This window comes from Meleagris gallopavo, chromosome 10 (assembly GCF_905368555.1).
Source record: "Meleagris gallopavo chromosome 10, MGAL_WU_HG_1.1, whole genome shotgun sequence".
Taxonomy (NCBI): Eukaryota; Metazoa; Chordata; class Aves; order Galliformes; family Phasianidae; genus Meleagris; species Meleagris gallopavo.
Genome location: NC_139413.1, coordinates 20,280,418 through 20,294,287, shown reverse-complemented (window position 1 = coordinate 20,294,287; position 13,870 = coordinate 20,280,418). Strand labels below are relative to the sequence as shown.

The 13,870-nt window shown below is 40.1% G+C and overlaps 1 protein-coding gene across 2 annotated transcripts in view; it reads left to right on the top strand.

Moving 5' to 3' along the window:
- Positions 1-13,870, top strand: part of EIF2B3 (eukaryotic translation initiation factor 2B subunit gamma) — a 93,080-nt gene that overhangs the window by 58,413 nt on the left and 20,797 nt on the right. For both annotated transcript variants that reach the window (XM_010716194.4, XM_085232338.1), the window contains exons 7-10: positions 6,260-6,390; positions 6,979-7,172; positions 11,476-11,553; positions 11,999-12,147. In XM_010716194.4, coding sequence (XP_010714496.2) covers positions 6,260-6,390; positions 6,979-7,172; positions 11,476-11,553; positions 11,999-12,147 — 552 coding nt within the window. The remainder of the gene's footprint in view (positions 1-6,259; positions 6,391-6,978; positions 7,173-11,475; positions 11,554-11,998; positions 12,148-13,870) is intronic.

Below are 13,870 nucleotides of genomic sequence, written 5' to 3'. Positions count from 1 at the left end.
GCCATCTGCTTTCCCTCCATCATCCAGAGTGCAAGGATTCCGCTGGTGATTCTGTTGCTTTAGGAAGTCATTCATAATCTGTGTGGTTATATGGGCTCACTCTGCAATGGCTGCTAACGGTGCAGGAATGGGTCAGAATTGAAAGTTTGATTCAGAAAATAATATGGAAAGACAAATGAAGCACAAATGCAGTCGTGTGGGATTGCTTTCTAGTAGAACATATCTCAAAGTTTCCTTGTGTTCACTGTAGCTTCAAAAATAATAAGACACTGAGAAAAGTTCTAATGAATACAAAATTTTGGAAGGGTGTGAAAGTGATTTAGTCTTTTTGTAGTAGAAATTTTGAGAGTAGAACAGGACAACACAGCAAGAAATAACATCTGTTTGATGCTACGAGTGGTGCTGGAGGTTTTTGAATCGGGCAGGAGGAACCGCTTGGTGGTTTATTGGCTTGCCTGGTTACCTTGGAGATTTCCTTTGTTATAATTAACCTGGGGAATACCAAAAAAAGGCCAAAAGATTATTGGAAGATACAGGAGGAGAATTTGCCTTCTGCAAGGATGTGGCACACCCAATAAATTTATCATTTGATATTTCTTCCTTTTGTATACAGTCCTTGTCGGCTTTCTCCGCATTCTTAGCATGTCTCAGAAATTCCAGCGTTTTTAGTAGTGAATCAGTGAGAAGAAGGGGAAAAGGCCTGTAATTGCTTTTTCCATTGTGCTTGTTAAAACCACATTGTGGGAAATGGACCCAAACACTGTCTTTTAAGTGGTGTTGAGTCTGAGGCAGGTGCTATTAACTCAGGACTGCATTAACTCTTTTCAAATCTCTTTCCTGTTTCCTTGAGGAAACATGCCTGGTGTATATACGTGGCAAGGGATGTTTGCCTGCCTCTTGCATTGACATTTTAATTTGGTCCATGATACAAATATCATTTCCCTAATCCCCCTTGCCCTGACCCTGTTTTGTCTTTTCTTCAAAGTGAGTTGACTTTTTTTTTTCATAAGGAGGGGGGAGGAGATGGGAATGGTGGCTGGCTGCTCTAGTTTGGAGCATTAAATGCTGGGGAAAAAATCTCAGAGTAACTGTTGTTTCTTTCTTTGTATTCACATGGAAATTTTTAATCTCCATCAAAGGATCAGGAGAAAATAACGTGGAGATTCAACAAGAGAGCTCCCAGCTTACATGGAATTTTTAACTGTTATTTGGCTTTATCCTTTAAGCGATGAGAACCATGAACTATGTACCTACAGCGTTCAGAATTAACTTTTCTCTTTCTTCCAATACACCCTCTTTTTTTTTTTCCCCCTTTCTCTCTCCCTTTTTCTTACATCTTTATTGTTTTGAGTAAACGCGCAACTTTTTTGGCCATAACTGTGAGTGCCTTAGGATTTGTTTAGTTGTATTTATGCATACGTTTTTAACATTAATTATGAGCACCAGTCTGAAATACAGACTCACGTTCTCCTTTTGATGTGATCTGAAGAATCTTTATGGAAAGACACGGAGCTACAATTAGAACCCGATGCACTGTATGCTTGCAGAATAGTCCAGGGCTAACATTGGACTATTAAAAAATAAAAGAGACAAAACTAGGTATCAAAAGAGCTCATGTTCTGCTTGTTTGTGATCCACAACCACAAGCACTATCTGCACCTGGAGTAATAGTGGTTGTGCTAATAATGACAGCAAGTGAGACCCCCTGGAAGCAGCCTAGGGAGGGGAACGGTGGATTTCACAGGTGGGTGCTGACAGCAATGGTAGTTTTCACGCTTCGTCACAGATTAATAAGAAAGGGAGGATATTAAAATGCTAATACTCATTAATACTCTTTTATGGGTTTAACGTGAAACATGGAAAATGAAAATGAATGACAGCTGGTAAATGGAACTGACAGTCCTGTTCAGGGCTGTAAGAAATAGCTGCAGGAAATAAAAGCTGTGTGTTCCCCATTTCTGCATTGAGTCATGCCAAGCAGCATCTCCTAGTACTGAGATTTCTGCGAGATAACTTACATTTAGGCTTAGGTAGACTGTTTTATTGCTATAAAGCACTTGTTGAGAATTTTTCTTTACCAGCATTGGCCAGAGGGCTGTTATTCTCTGTGTCATCTGAAAGACAGTCTTCAGCAATATGAACACCAAGAGCAGAAATAACAGCTCATTGAAACATAATTGTGATATACCTCTGGTTTATTGTTGTTGGTTTTTTTGTGTGTGTGTGTGTGTTTTGTTTTTTTTTTTTACATCTTTTGTGTTTGTTTGTTTGCTTGGTTCAATTGGCTTCATTATTCTTCATTTCTCACAGAAGTTTCAATAAACTTGCCTGCATCCCAGAGGCAGCTGCATTTCAGCAGCAAGTTTAATCTGACTCTGTGTGGGCCATAATGGATGTAATGTAATGTATGCAGTGCAGAGAGGTATGAGCTTCAAGCATCCGAAGAACCTTAATTCTGCTGTATCACAGACTGTTCTGTTTGTGATTGAAACTCAGCGAAAAATTCTGCGTAGCTGTGTTTAAATATGAAATTAAAGGAGATAGGATATTTTCACCTAATGTTCTTAACGAGTTAAAATTCTGACTTCAGCACAAAGCTGAACTCTGCCTTTTCTGTCATACAGCAATGCCAGGAATACCAGGAAGATACAGTGCACAGGGACCAGACATGAAGGGGTTCTAAAAGCATGGCACTTCTTTCTCCCATGGCAATAGTACTTAGTAAAGTTACAGTAGTTTGACCAAGTATCTTGATGTTTTACATTTTAAATAAGGTTAACTTTGTATATTCTAGGTTTGTAATTCTTCATTCTGAGGAGAGTTACCAGGTCAGTGCAGGACAGCTGAGTGTAAATGGATGATGTGTACTCTGAGCTAACATTAGATATAGGCTTTTACCGGGATTTCTTTGTTTTTTGGTCGTTTTTTTTTTTTCAATCTCTTGGACTTCCAGCTGTTTCTTGTGTATGAGTTCATCTGCCACGCTGTCTTCATTTCCCCTGTGTACACACTGTCACTTGATGCTAATTTCCCATTTTGTTGTGACCTATTACTTGAACAGAAGATTCCATCCTATAGTTATCTCTTTCATATGCTTAAAATGTTTTTCGAATTGACCCCTTCCAAAACTGCTGCCCATCTCCCATTGTTCTGAAGTCCCCCAGGTGCTGCAAAGTTAGTACCCTTCCTTTACAAGAAACAGTTTATTGGCACTGTCAGTCTTTGGCATTTGAAAATTGAAAACCTGCTACTTTTTGCTGAGGTGAAAGCAGACAGATGTCACTTCAAAAATAAAATGTTAGGGAATGAAGGACCACAAAAAAGGCTTGTCGCTTTGGCTGAGTTTATGAAAGCATGTTTGTTTTGGCAGATGTTTCTCAAAAGCAGGTTCATTTTTGTCGTCTCCACCGTCTGGATTTGCCTCTGAGGTGTCAGACCATGCTTACTCACGTTTGGCTTATTGTTGGGCTCCTGCCAAAATTTTGTATGCCCTCCTCTGCTCTACCCGTCCGTTCACTTTCTTTCTCCTGGATATGGTCAGATTTCTCTTTATAGGGTATTTCATTCCTACTTCTTGGTCAGAAGACGGAAGAAAACAACCTCAGAAACTGCTGTGATGCCAAGTTTTGCAGTTTGAAGAGAATAAAAAAGATTGCTTTCTTCGGAACGTGCAGTCTCTCACTTCTCAATATATGCATGTGTAGTTGATGATTTTATTAGGAGAGATTTTAGCACTCAGGATCCTTTTTGGTTTGTTTTCTCCTTAGCCTAGATTACAGGCAAGCTGGTTCTTCCAAAGTCTCGATAATTTTTCTTTGACGAAATTTCTTCAGTGCTATTCCTGCTTTGATTTGAATTCCTTTCCTAGTCCCAGCCAGATGTTTGCTTTGCCCGGTTGTTGACAGATAATATTCTCACGCTATCACTTCATATTTCCACGATTGCAAGATCTGTCACAAAAAAATCTTGGATTTTTGTCACTAAGAGCCTTTCTGTAAATGTTTTAATTCTTTCCAAAGGCAAATTCCTTTAACGTTGCAAATATATTCTGTTCAAAAAGCAAGCAAAGGCAAACGTTCCCAGTTTTCCAGTAAGGAGAGTGTGTTCCTGAGCCACATCTTATGGGTGACCCAGAGATTTTCTCTACCTTTGCTGCAGGAATGTGGTTAACACTTCAGAGAATTGCAGGAACACTTTAGGTATTCAGCCAGGAAAGAGTAAAACATCCAAAAACAGTCAAAACTTTGTCTTTCCCCCTTTCCACTGCTTTCATTTCCTACCGTGTTGTGTTGTCCTCTGCATCAGACTATTTGAGACTGCCAAATACTTGGATATTTTATAGGTAATATATCTTATAAATGCCATGGCCTGCCTCTGAGGGAAACACGGGATTGTCGGTTTTGGATGGAGTATAAAACCTGAGCAGGAAATCATTGCTGAATGGCACAGCTGCAGACAAACATTTCAGGCTAGTAAACTGCCCATCTGCACAGCCACACGTGTGTTGGGACAGCCGTGGTGTACGGCTGCTAGTGGTTGGTGCTGGGAGATATTGTGATTAACAAATGGGGTTCTGCTTCGTTAGTTCCTGAAATGCTGCTGTCTGACGATGACTGTAAGATTTGAAAGGAGGAAGGGAGATTGTAGACTAGAGAAGAATTACAGATCCAGGGTGGCTCAGATGATCCTGTTGCCAGCTGGAGGATGCGACAGCCTACAGTGAAGGACTGAACTCCACTGTTTGTAGAGAAGAAGGAAAATATTGTGTTTCTTCTTAGTCCTGAACCAGCGATCACATCTGGATCTTCCTCTCAAAGTTACAGACAGCAAATATTGTCTCAGTCTTTAGTTCTGTTTCACTGTCGTTCACCTGAGCAGGGACCTGAGAGGGGGTGAGCTGTGTTCCTCAAAGAGTGAACTGTTTAAACTTCCACTTTGCTGGAGTTTTTGCCAACTTAAATCTCTTCAGGAAGCTCATTTTAGCACTTTCCTCTTTTAAATTAACCTGTTATTTGTGCCTATTTTTGCTATTTCCATTGTAAATAGCTCCTCTTTTTACACATTATCTTTTGATGAGTTATGTAGCCAAGCTCTCTGTTTAGTTCTCCCAGTCCCTCCTCTGAAGTTTAGCACTTCCTGTTATATGTGCCAAGTTTGAGTTTATTTTCCGCATGATTTTCCCAAGCACTACTTTCAATAATCCACAATCCACTAACAAATGCAGATTGTTAAAATAATGGAACAACAATAAAACTCTTTTAAGACTGCAGCTCATGCACTGCAACTGTAAAAACTATTCATTTGTTGTGGGTTTTTTTCCAAATACTTTATTGAAGAATAAAACTACCTTCTAATAGTCAAAATTAAATTACAAAAGTTATAATCCTATTGTACTATAGACTTTCTACACTGATATTTGTCTGTTGGGGGTGGTTTTTCTTGATTTATTGTGATGCATAGGTGGCTTGGGTTGAAGTTCCTCCTTGATCACAAACCTCTGATGATTTCCCCGACCTTGGTATTGGGGTGTCGGAATGAATATAGTAAAAACCGAAGTATGTACACAAGGAAAACGAGCCAGCTGAGGTACTGGGAGTCTTTTCTATTGATTATGATGTATTTTGGATCGGGCCACCTAAAGAGCGTGAAACTCTTGGGACTTAATAAAATGTGTTGATTTTGTTTGCTTAAAGACTGAGTCTTTAAAATATTCTTCACGTTTTGTGTGAGCAGGAGGACATCATTAATGTCTGTACCATAAAGATCTTCGTTTAAGAATCAGATATTTCAGATATCTTTGAGCATTTCCACGTTTTGATCATAAACAAAATGAGCTTCTGTGGGTTTTTCCCTATAGGCACTTTATTCTCTCTTTTCCTGTAAACAGATGCCATTTTTAAGCCACATAAAATGGATTGCAGTTGTGGCCATTACGATATTGGCACTGTTCTACATTCCAGCTGCACACAAGCACGAATTGCAGAGTGATGCCTTATTAAATTATAGGCATCTCTGTTAAGATACAGGGGAATTACTTCTGAAGATGAAACTTTTTCCTTATTTGCAGTCTCCCTTTACAATTTAATGCATTTAGGAAGCATGTGAGTAATGAACATTGCCTTACTGCCACATATGCTGAGCTACCAGGCATTTTTATCTGTCCTCGTGAAAAACATGCCAAGTATCTGTTATTGTTATGCAAAAAAAAAAAAAAAAGTTGTAGTGTTTGTGGACTTCATAAGTGCATCTCCTTCCCCAGGACAATCACATCTCTCCGGAGTGAGCTGATCCCACATCTGGTTAGGAAGCAGTTCTCTGCTCCTACATCGTTGCAGCAGGGACTAGACAACAAAGAAGAGGGCCGAAAGAAAAAAGAACAAGCATCTCTAGGTCAGTATGAGTATCAAAAATTTGGTGAACGCTTAAATCACCTATGCTGCAAATGAATTACTGTATAGAAATATTAATCATTTTTCTTTCTTGTACTTGATGGCAAAGGTTCTAGTAATTTTCCTTTTCAGATGGTATTGTGTGTTTAATAAATATTTTCAGTGTAAATCAAGCATCAGTCAACCAGGTGCTCTGTATTTATTTTTCCAAAATACAGTATATGTAAATGCACTTTTGAAAATGTAACTTTAGGAGGAAGTTCTGTTGTGTAGAGTAACAGACAAAGCCGTAACCAGGAGCTTGATGAGATCTCAGATCTTGAAATTTATTTTTAGCATTTCCACAGCCTCCTTGTGTGACCTTGGGCGAAAGATTGCATCTGTCCCAATCCCTTGATTCCCACCTGCAGAATAAAAATAACACTTACTCACTGCCTGTGATAAAATCTGTTAATGATTGCTCAGTATCTAACCATTCAGGTGATGTGGGGCAAAGATCTCCCTTCACCAACAGTATTTTAATAGTACTCCTCTTCAGAAAGCATTTCATTAAATCCTGTCTAACTTCATGCATGTGTGTGTTCTCCAGACATTTATAGTTTCATAAAGGAAGATAATAGCTTGCTGAAACCTGCTCCAGATAACTCCTGTTGGAATGATCATAGAGGAGATATGAACGAAACTCTCCATGAAGGAAAAGTGCGCTGCTACGTCCATATAATGAAAGAGGGGCTGTGCTGCCGAGTGAATACACTTGGGTTGTATATTGAAGCTAATCGACAGGTGAGAACAGTGAACTGTCATGGGAATACAGCAGTTTATGGGATGTTTTAATCTCCAGGAGTGGCTCCCTGTGGTACTGCTGAGCAGTGTGTGGGAATTGAATCGGTGCCGTGTTATCTAGGTGCATCACCCTCCTGATTGCTGCACAGGGACGTGAGACAAGGAAGCAGTTCTGTCACTAATTTCCTCCACAGCTTTGATTTAGCCAAGAAAACTACCATAGATATTCTGCTGATTTTGGGGAGTGACAAAACTTGCAGCCAAAGAGCCAAGAAGTGTGGAAAATAAGGTTGGAAGTAGCTTCGGTAGTTCATGTAGTCAGCGTCATCCGTGTCCTGAAGGCAAGATCAGTTCTGGCTGGACTCTTCCTAGCAGATGTTTATCTAAGTGATAATGGCAAAGGTTTTTAGTGTTTTGCAGGAAGTCTGAAAACTACCCATACATTCAGATTGCCTAATGCTTTCTATTATGAACAAATTATTTTGTGAACAGGCTTCTCTACAGTTGCACTCCAGGTAAACGTAGAGGTGAAATGTTGATCTGTTGCAGCCTTCAGTTACTGTCGAATTACTGAGAATTTATAATATAAAAGATCAAAGAGAAGCATAGAAAAATCATAGCTAACAAGCTGATGATTGATAGCTTTTATTTCTAGTATGAGAATTTTTTTTACTGCACTGCTGATGCAACTTAGAAGTTCTATTTTCGCTCTCAAAGTGATGAGCTTTGTGCTATGAGATGTGCACAGTTTCCTCTAGTTCTGAAAAACTGACAGGGAGTGTAGTAGGGTAAGGCTCAGGATTTCTGGAAGCAGTGCTGGTAGAACAGTGTAGTTGTACTGGGAGCCATGGAGGTGGTCACCTCCTTGCCTTTACTTGAGTTGGTTTCTTTTTTACTAAAATTAGTGAATGAATTTATGCAAACTTAAATTGCAGTGTGGCAGAATGAATTCACACACTGGAGCTCTTTATCCTTGGTTCCTGTAGGTGAGCACAGAAATAAAGTGATTTGGTTTTTTTTTGTTTGTTGTTTGCACTTAAGGATGTGAGAAAGTGAAAGGGGCAGCAACACTGCTGTCAGAAAGGGAAAAATTTCCTCAGGAACATCAGTGTGCCCAAAGGGTTAAGAGAGAATATCACTTGCTAGGGGAAGTGTGCGTGTACATTTGGCAGCAGCCACTTCAGTAAAAAGTTATTGAGTTGAGCCAGTCAGACTCCATGTGGGTTTTTTTTTGTTGTTCTTTTTTTTTTTTTTTTTTTCTTAACCTAAATATTCTACATTTTGGTCAGTTCAGGAAATGTGTTTGCTCCTGGGTGGTACATAGAATTAGTGTTTTGAAATCATACTGGGGCCTTCAACATTGGATAAGATTTTCTTTAAATTTATAACTTATCCAGAATGGTAAAATTTCTAAGGAAACTGTGGAAGTAAAGCATAAAACAGAGCTTAATGAGAGGTTGTGAGAAAGGCGTTCTTTTTTTCGGTGCCACTGTATTTTGCTTCTCTTGTTAATTCTGATAAAATATAAGCATTTCTTTTTAGGTTCTTTTTTTTTTTTTTTCATCTTCTTGTTTTATTGGTCTTTAACAAAGACTTTTGGTGTCTTACTGGCTCTTGGTCCTCACAGACCAGATTTTGATTCACTGGCTGCAAAGCCTGGACCTGTAATTCTGCTGTCCAAGAGGACAGGCTCCCAGAGCAGTAGCAGTCCAGTCCAGTAGCCGTGGGAAGGAATGGCATCCTAACCCATTGCCCTTCTGGTGAGGAAACACTTTACTCACATCATTTCACTTCCAGCTGGGTTTCTGGATGCCTGCAGCCTGTGTGTGGGCAGGTGGGTTCAGGAGGGAGTTATCTTCAATAGCAGGAAATAGTTTCTTTGTAAGATGAATTAAATCCAAACACATCTTAAACCTTCCCTTGACCCAGGCACTCCCTCTGACTCCTGCCCCCTATCTAACCTTCCTTTTCAGAGTTAAATGCTTGAGCTGGTAGCTTTCTTGGTTCACCCCTCAGGCTGCACTACCACTGACTGATTCTAATAAGAGTTCTGCTCTGGCCAGTAAAATATTTTATTTATTTCACCACACCACCTTTCTACTGAGAAGGGCAGGAGCCTTTCCTTGTTCCTTTCCCTTCCCACAAGGTAACACTAGACAGTAGGAATCTTTCCAGCCTGCACTATAGATATGACTTGGTGTGAACTCCTCTCTCAGCTCTATCTGTTGTGGTAACACTGCTGTGTGTCAGGTGAGGTCAGTGTCCCTTCACCAAGCCAATGTGTAATCCAACTGGGTTGGCCTAGAGTGTTGTATTTTGGTAAGCTGGTGGTTTTCTGTAGCATCTGCATCTTGGACCAAAGGATTTAACCTGCTTTGTTTAAAAAGAAAGAAAGAAAGAAACAAAAACAAATCTAGTGGGAAGAACCATCTCCAAGATGTGAAGAGTTACACGGGTAGAATGTTCAAGTTAGATTTTAGAATTAATTTCTTCTCAGAAAGAGTGGTTTTGCATTGGAACAGGCTGCCCAGGGAAATGATGGAGTCACCATCCCTGGAGATGTGGCACCGAGGGACACAGTCAGTGGGCATGGTGGGGTGGATTAGGGTTGGACTGGATGATCTTAGTGGTCTTTTCCAACTTTATTGATACTATGATAATGTCTGCTGGGGACAGCAGGCAACTTGAAAAGGTAGCTGGGAGGTGTGAGCTCATCTGAGCTCATCACACTCATCCAAATGAACTGTGAAAATTCTTATCATATGAAAACAGCACTATTTACCCATCCTTACATGCTGGAAGGGAAATGGGTTGGTCATGTTACGAGTATCATAACATGAGCAGTTTCCTGAAGTATCATCTCATTTTGAGATCTTCCGATATATTTTTCTGATCTGATCCCAACTTCTTCAGATTTATGGGATCTGCTTCTGGAGGGTCACTTCATAGCTATCAGCTCTTGTTATCCCAAGGAAACCATTTTACACAGCCATACTAGATGGCAGTTCCTTAGAAGCAAGTGTGGAAATTATTACCAACTCTCAGCCAAATTATACAGCAGTAGAGATCTCCAAAATAGAGTTTTCCAAAGAGTTTTGTCAAAATAGGTGCCTAGGTGAGAAAAGAGAGACTTAATGAGTGGTCTTTCCTCTCCCTTTGGGTGATCCCAGTTGTACCACCACCATGCTGCCCTCCTGTATGGACATCACTCTCATCCTGGCTGTCCAAACAGCATGTGCAGAGCTCTACAGCAGCTCCAGCATGCCCTGCTTCTCACTCAGGCACACAGTCTGCCATGACGCAGACTTTTTGGCACTCGCAAGTCAACTTGTCACCTTCCATATCTTCTGTGTTTCTTTGCCTGCTGCCTCTGTCATACTGAGCTGCACCGTACGCTGCATCACTGCTCTGTGAGTCCACGCAGCACTGTAGTGCTGTGCTGTGAACCTTCTGCCTCGCCTTGTATCGTCATCTGGGCTGTCATCACCTTCTCTGCGGTGTGTGACCTTGGCCCCGGCCTGACGCCAGGAGATGCAGAATGCCTCAGGCTGTTCCTTCACCCAGAAAACGGGGAATTATAAAGTGATATCCCATCCTCTGACAGCAGTGGCTCCCCATTCTTTCAAGAGCCGGCTCAGAATTTCTCTCTGTGGACTCGTTTTTGGCTATCTCATGGACCACGAGTCTCTCTATTACCATTGCTGCTTTGTCTGCTTATCTAACACCTGTCTTCTCCCTGTTAAGAGCCTTTTCTTCTGCAGCTTTCTACCATCTGGAATAGCTACTCAATCAACTTCAGATTATTTCTTCTGAAACATCTGAAAGACTTTTTCGTTGCCTGTATCTCAGCACACTGCCTTAGAGAGTGGGCTGAACGTAGGTGTCATTTTATGCCAGTTTATATTTGATGCTACTTCCTTCTCTCTTGCATTACTGAATAATACAGAACATTTTGAGTTGCATTTAAAATGGCAGATGATGGATAAGCCTGTAAGGTAGTATATGGGATGTCACTGTGTCCTGCTGGAACCGATCTGCTTGCTGATGATGATCCATTGCTTCTCCACTGGTGGGAAACTGACTTGAGAGGGAGACATGCAGCACACGTGGAAGTATACCTAGCTCCTTTACAAAATGGGAAGGTGATGAACCAGTTGCAGATTTAAAATGTGAGAACTTACAGTCTTCTATAAGTTAATGAGTTTATGATACAAGCACAATAGAAATCATAGCCACCCATGTTTATGTAACATACAGATATAGCACTGTCCTGTTAACTTGTGATGTCGGTTCTTCCATCCAGGTTCCCAAACTATTCCTTAATCTGGGTCTGGAAGAACCACTGGTCCATGGGACTGCACAGATTACTGACAGAGGCATGGTAGGTGTTTCCTTTCCCCATCTCTGCTCTTCTAATGCAGTCTGCATGCCCTTTACCTCAAGAACTGCTTCTTAAAATTCCGTCCCACTGCTGTATGTGAAACTGAGTGCTGAGGTATAGAATTACAAGGTGAATGATACAGCCAAAAGTCTGCTTGCAAATTCTCCCATGTTCCTGCCTTTCAGTCTCTATCTTTAAACATATTTGGTAAAAAATTCTACCTTATCCTCAAATCAAACACTGCAGTCTCTTGTTCCCTATTGGCAATTTGTAATATTTGAGAAGTTTTCCTCCCAAAGATCTTTGCTCTGCCAAGATTGCCCAAGGGTAGAGTAGAGTGTGCTTTGTGGAGGAATGCTTGAGACATGCTGTTTGGAGCACATGTATGGAGAATGCGTATCAGAGTTCCAGGTGCTATTTCAGTTTCCATTCTTTTCCTCCTTAGGTTGGATCAGACAGCATCATTGGGTCATCCACACAAATTGGGGAGAAGACATCCATTAAACACTCCATCATTGGCAGCGCATGTACCATAAAAGACAAAGTTAAGATAACAAACTGCATCATCATGAATTCTGTCACAATTGAGGAAGGGTATGTCATCTCTTTGTATTTTGGACCTCTAAATTTGCTGTTTCCTTTTCCAGATAGATTCTTAGCATGTAATATTTGTCTTGTAACTGATCCTCAGTCAGAACTGTTGATTGCTAGGAAGGTGTTTCTAAGGACCAAATCAGAAATGTCTCTATAAACAAATAAACAGGCTACAAATGCAAGTGAAATGGTTTAATGAGGGTACTGCAAAATTGAAATATAATTTCTTCTTCTTAGAGGAGATTGTAGCCTCTTCAGAATGTGGAATTCAGTTAAGCAGATATATGTCTGTATGAGCTTGTGTGTCATCTTTCCAAATTCTGTTTTAGTGGCTGGGTCTGTGAGTATACCTAAAATATTTGAGTCAGGACATATATTTGAAAGTGGTACTCTTACTAACTACAGATGCTATCACCTTTAAATAACTTTCCCTAAAATGTGATTTTCTTTTGTTCATTTTTGTCATCTTGCATCTTTACTTTATTATTGCCTTATGCTTAGTAATAGAATCAATAGTAAACTTTTCAAAGAAAAAATCCGCCAGCTAGTAGAGGTTTCCCACGCATTAAAGACACTAACTAAATAGGTAGCCTTGAACTGTTCATTTCCAAATGTGGGAAAAGTGGCCTATCTGTAATTGTTGATGTCTGCATGCCCCCATCTTTCCATACAATCTAGCTTCCTGTGGATGTCAGTGGAAAGGAAACTGCTGATTGAGTCTGTGCAGGCCTGTATAAATTCCCTGCTCTTTCATGGCTTGAGGTTTGCTTAGGGCCTCAGGAAAAAGGCCAAAATCTTAAAAAAATACAAATAAAAAAATTAAAAAAAAATGCCAAGTTGGCTCTAAAAGTTGCATATCTGAAAAACAAAAAACCCCAAAGGATGTGGGGTCTATGGAGAATACTACTGTTACATAACTAAATTACAGGTAAGTATGGTACCTTACTGCCAAGTGTTGGTCTTTAATAGAAATCCGCAGTAATTTCAAGCACATCATAAATCAGAATTCTTTTGAGTATAGAAAATAGCTGGTTTCCAGTTCAGTTGCAAATGGATCCAGTATGGCTGTATCACAAGTGCTACTGTCATAAGAAGTACCAGAACCTCTCTCGTTTGATCATGAGACGCTCTGTCATTTTGATTAATGAATTGATGCCGCAGTCATAATAGTATGGTTTTGCATACGAGGTGAGCAGCTCTACCACGGAGGCAGCTAAGTGTATAAATAGTGGTGTTCTTATGAAGAGCCCCAAATTAGCTTGTGTTTGTCTGCACTGTTACGTAGTGCTGTTTTCCAAATCCTAAATCAAACATACCGCAAAATTCCACAGCCATTATAAAGATGTTAAGATAATAAAAATAACTTTTTGGGTACTATTTCGTGAATTTCTGGAAACCAGTTTCATCACTGCTCACAGTCAGTGAAAACAGTGTCGTCACCAATAAGTGATAAATCTTGCACTCCTCAGAGTTTCACCCTTAGCTGCTCCGTAGACATTGCACACTGATGCACTGCAGTAAAATTTGTAATCTTTCCTCTCCAGTCCCAATTAATCTTACATACATTAAGCTTTACTTAAAAACATACCGTAATTAATGTTGCATGGATCTGCACAGATACTGTATTGATAAAGTGTTACTTATTGCATCACCATAATCCTTAAGATTAGAGAGATGTGAAGTCATGCATACACAGGTGATGAGGTACAGGAATATCCAACTG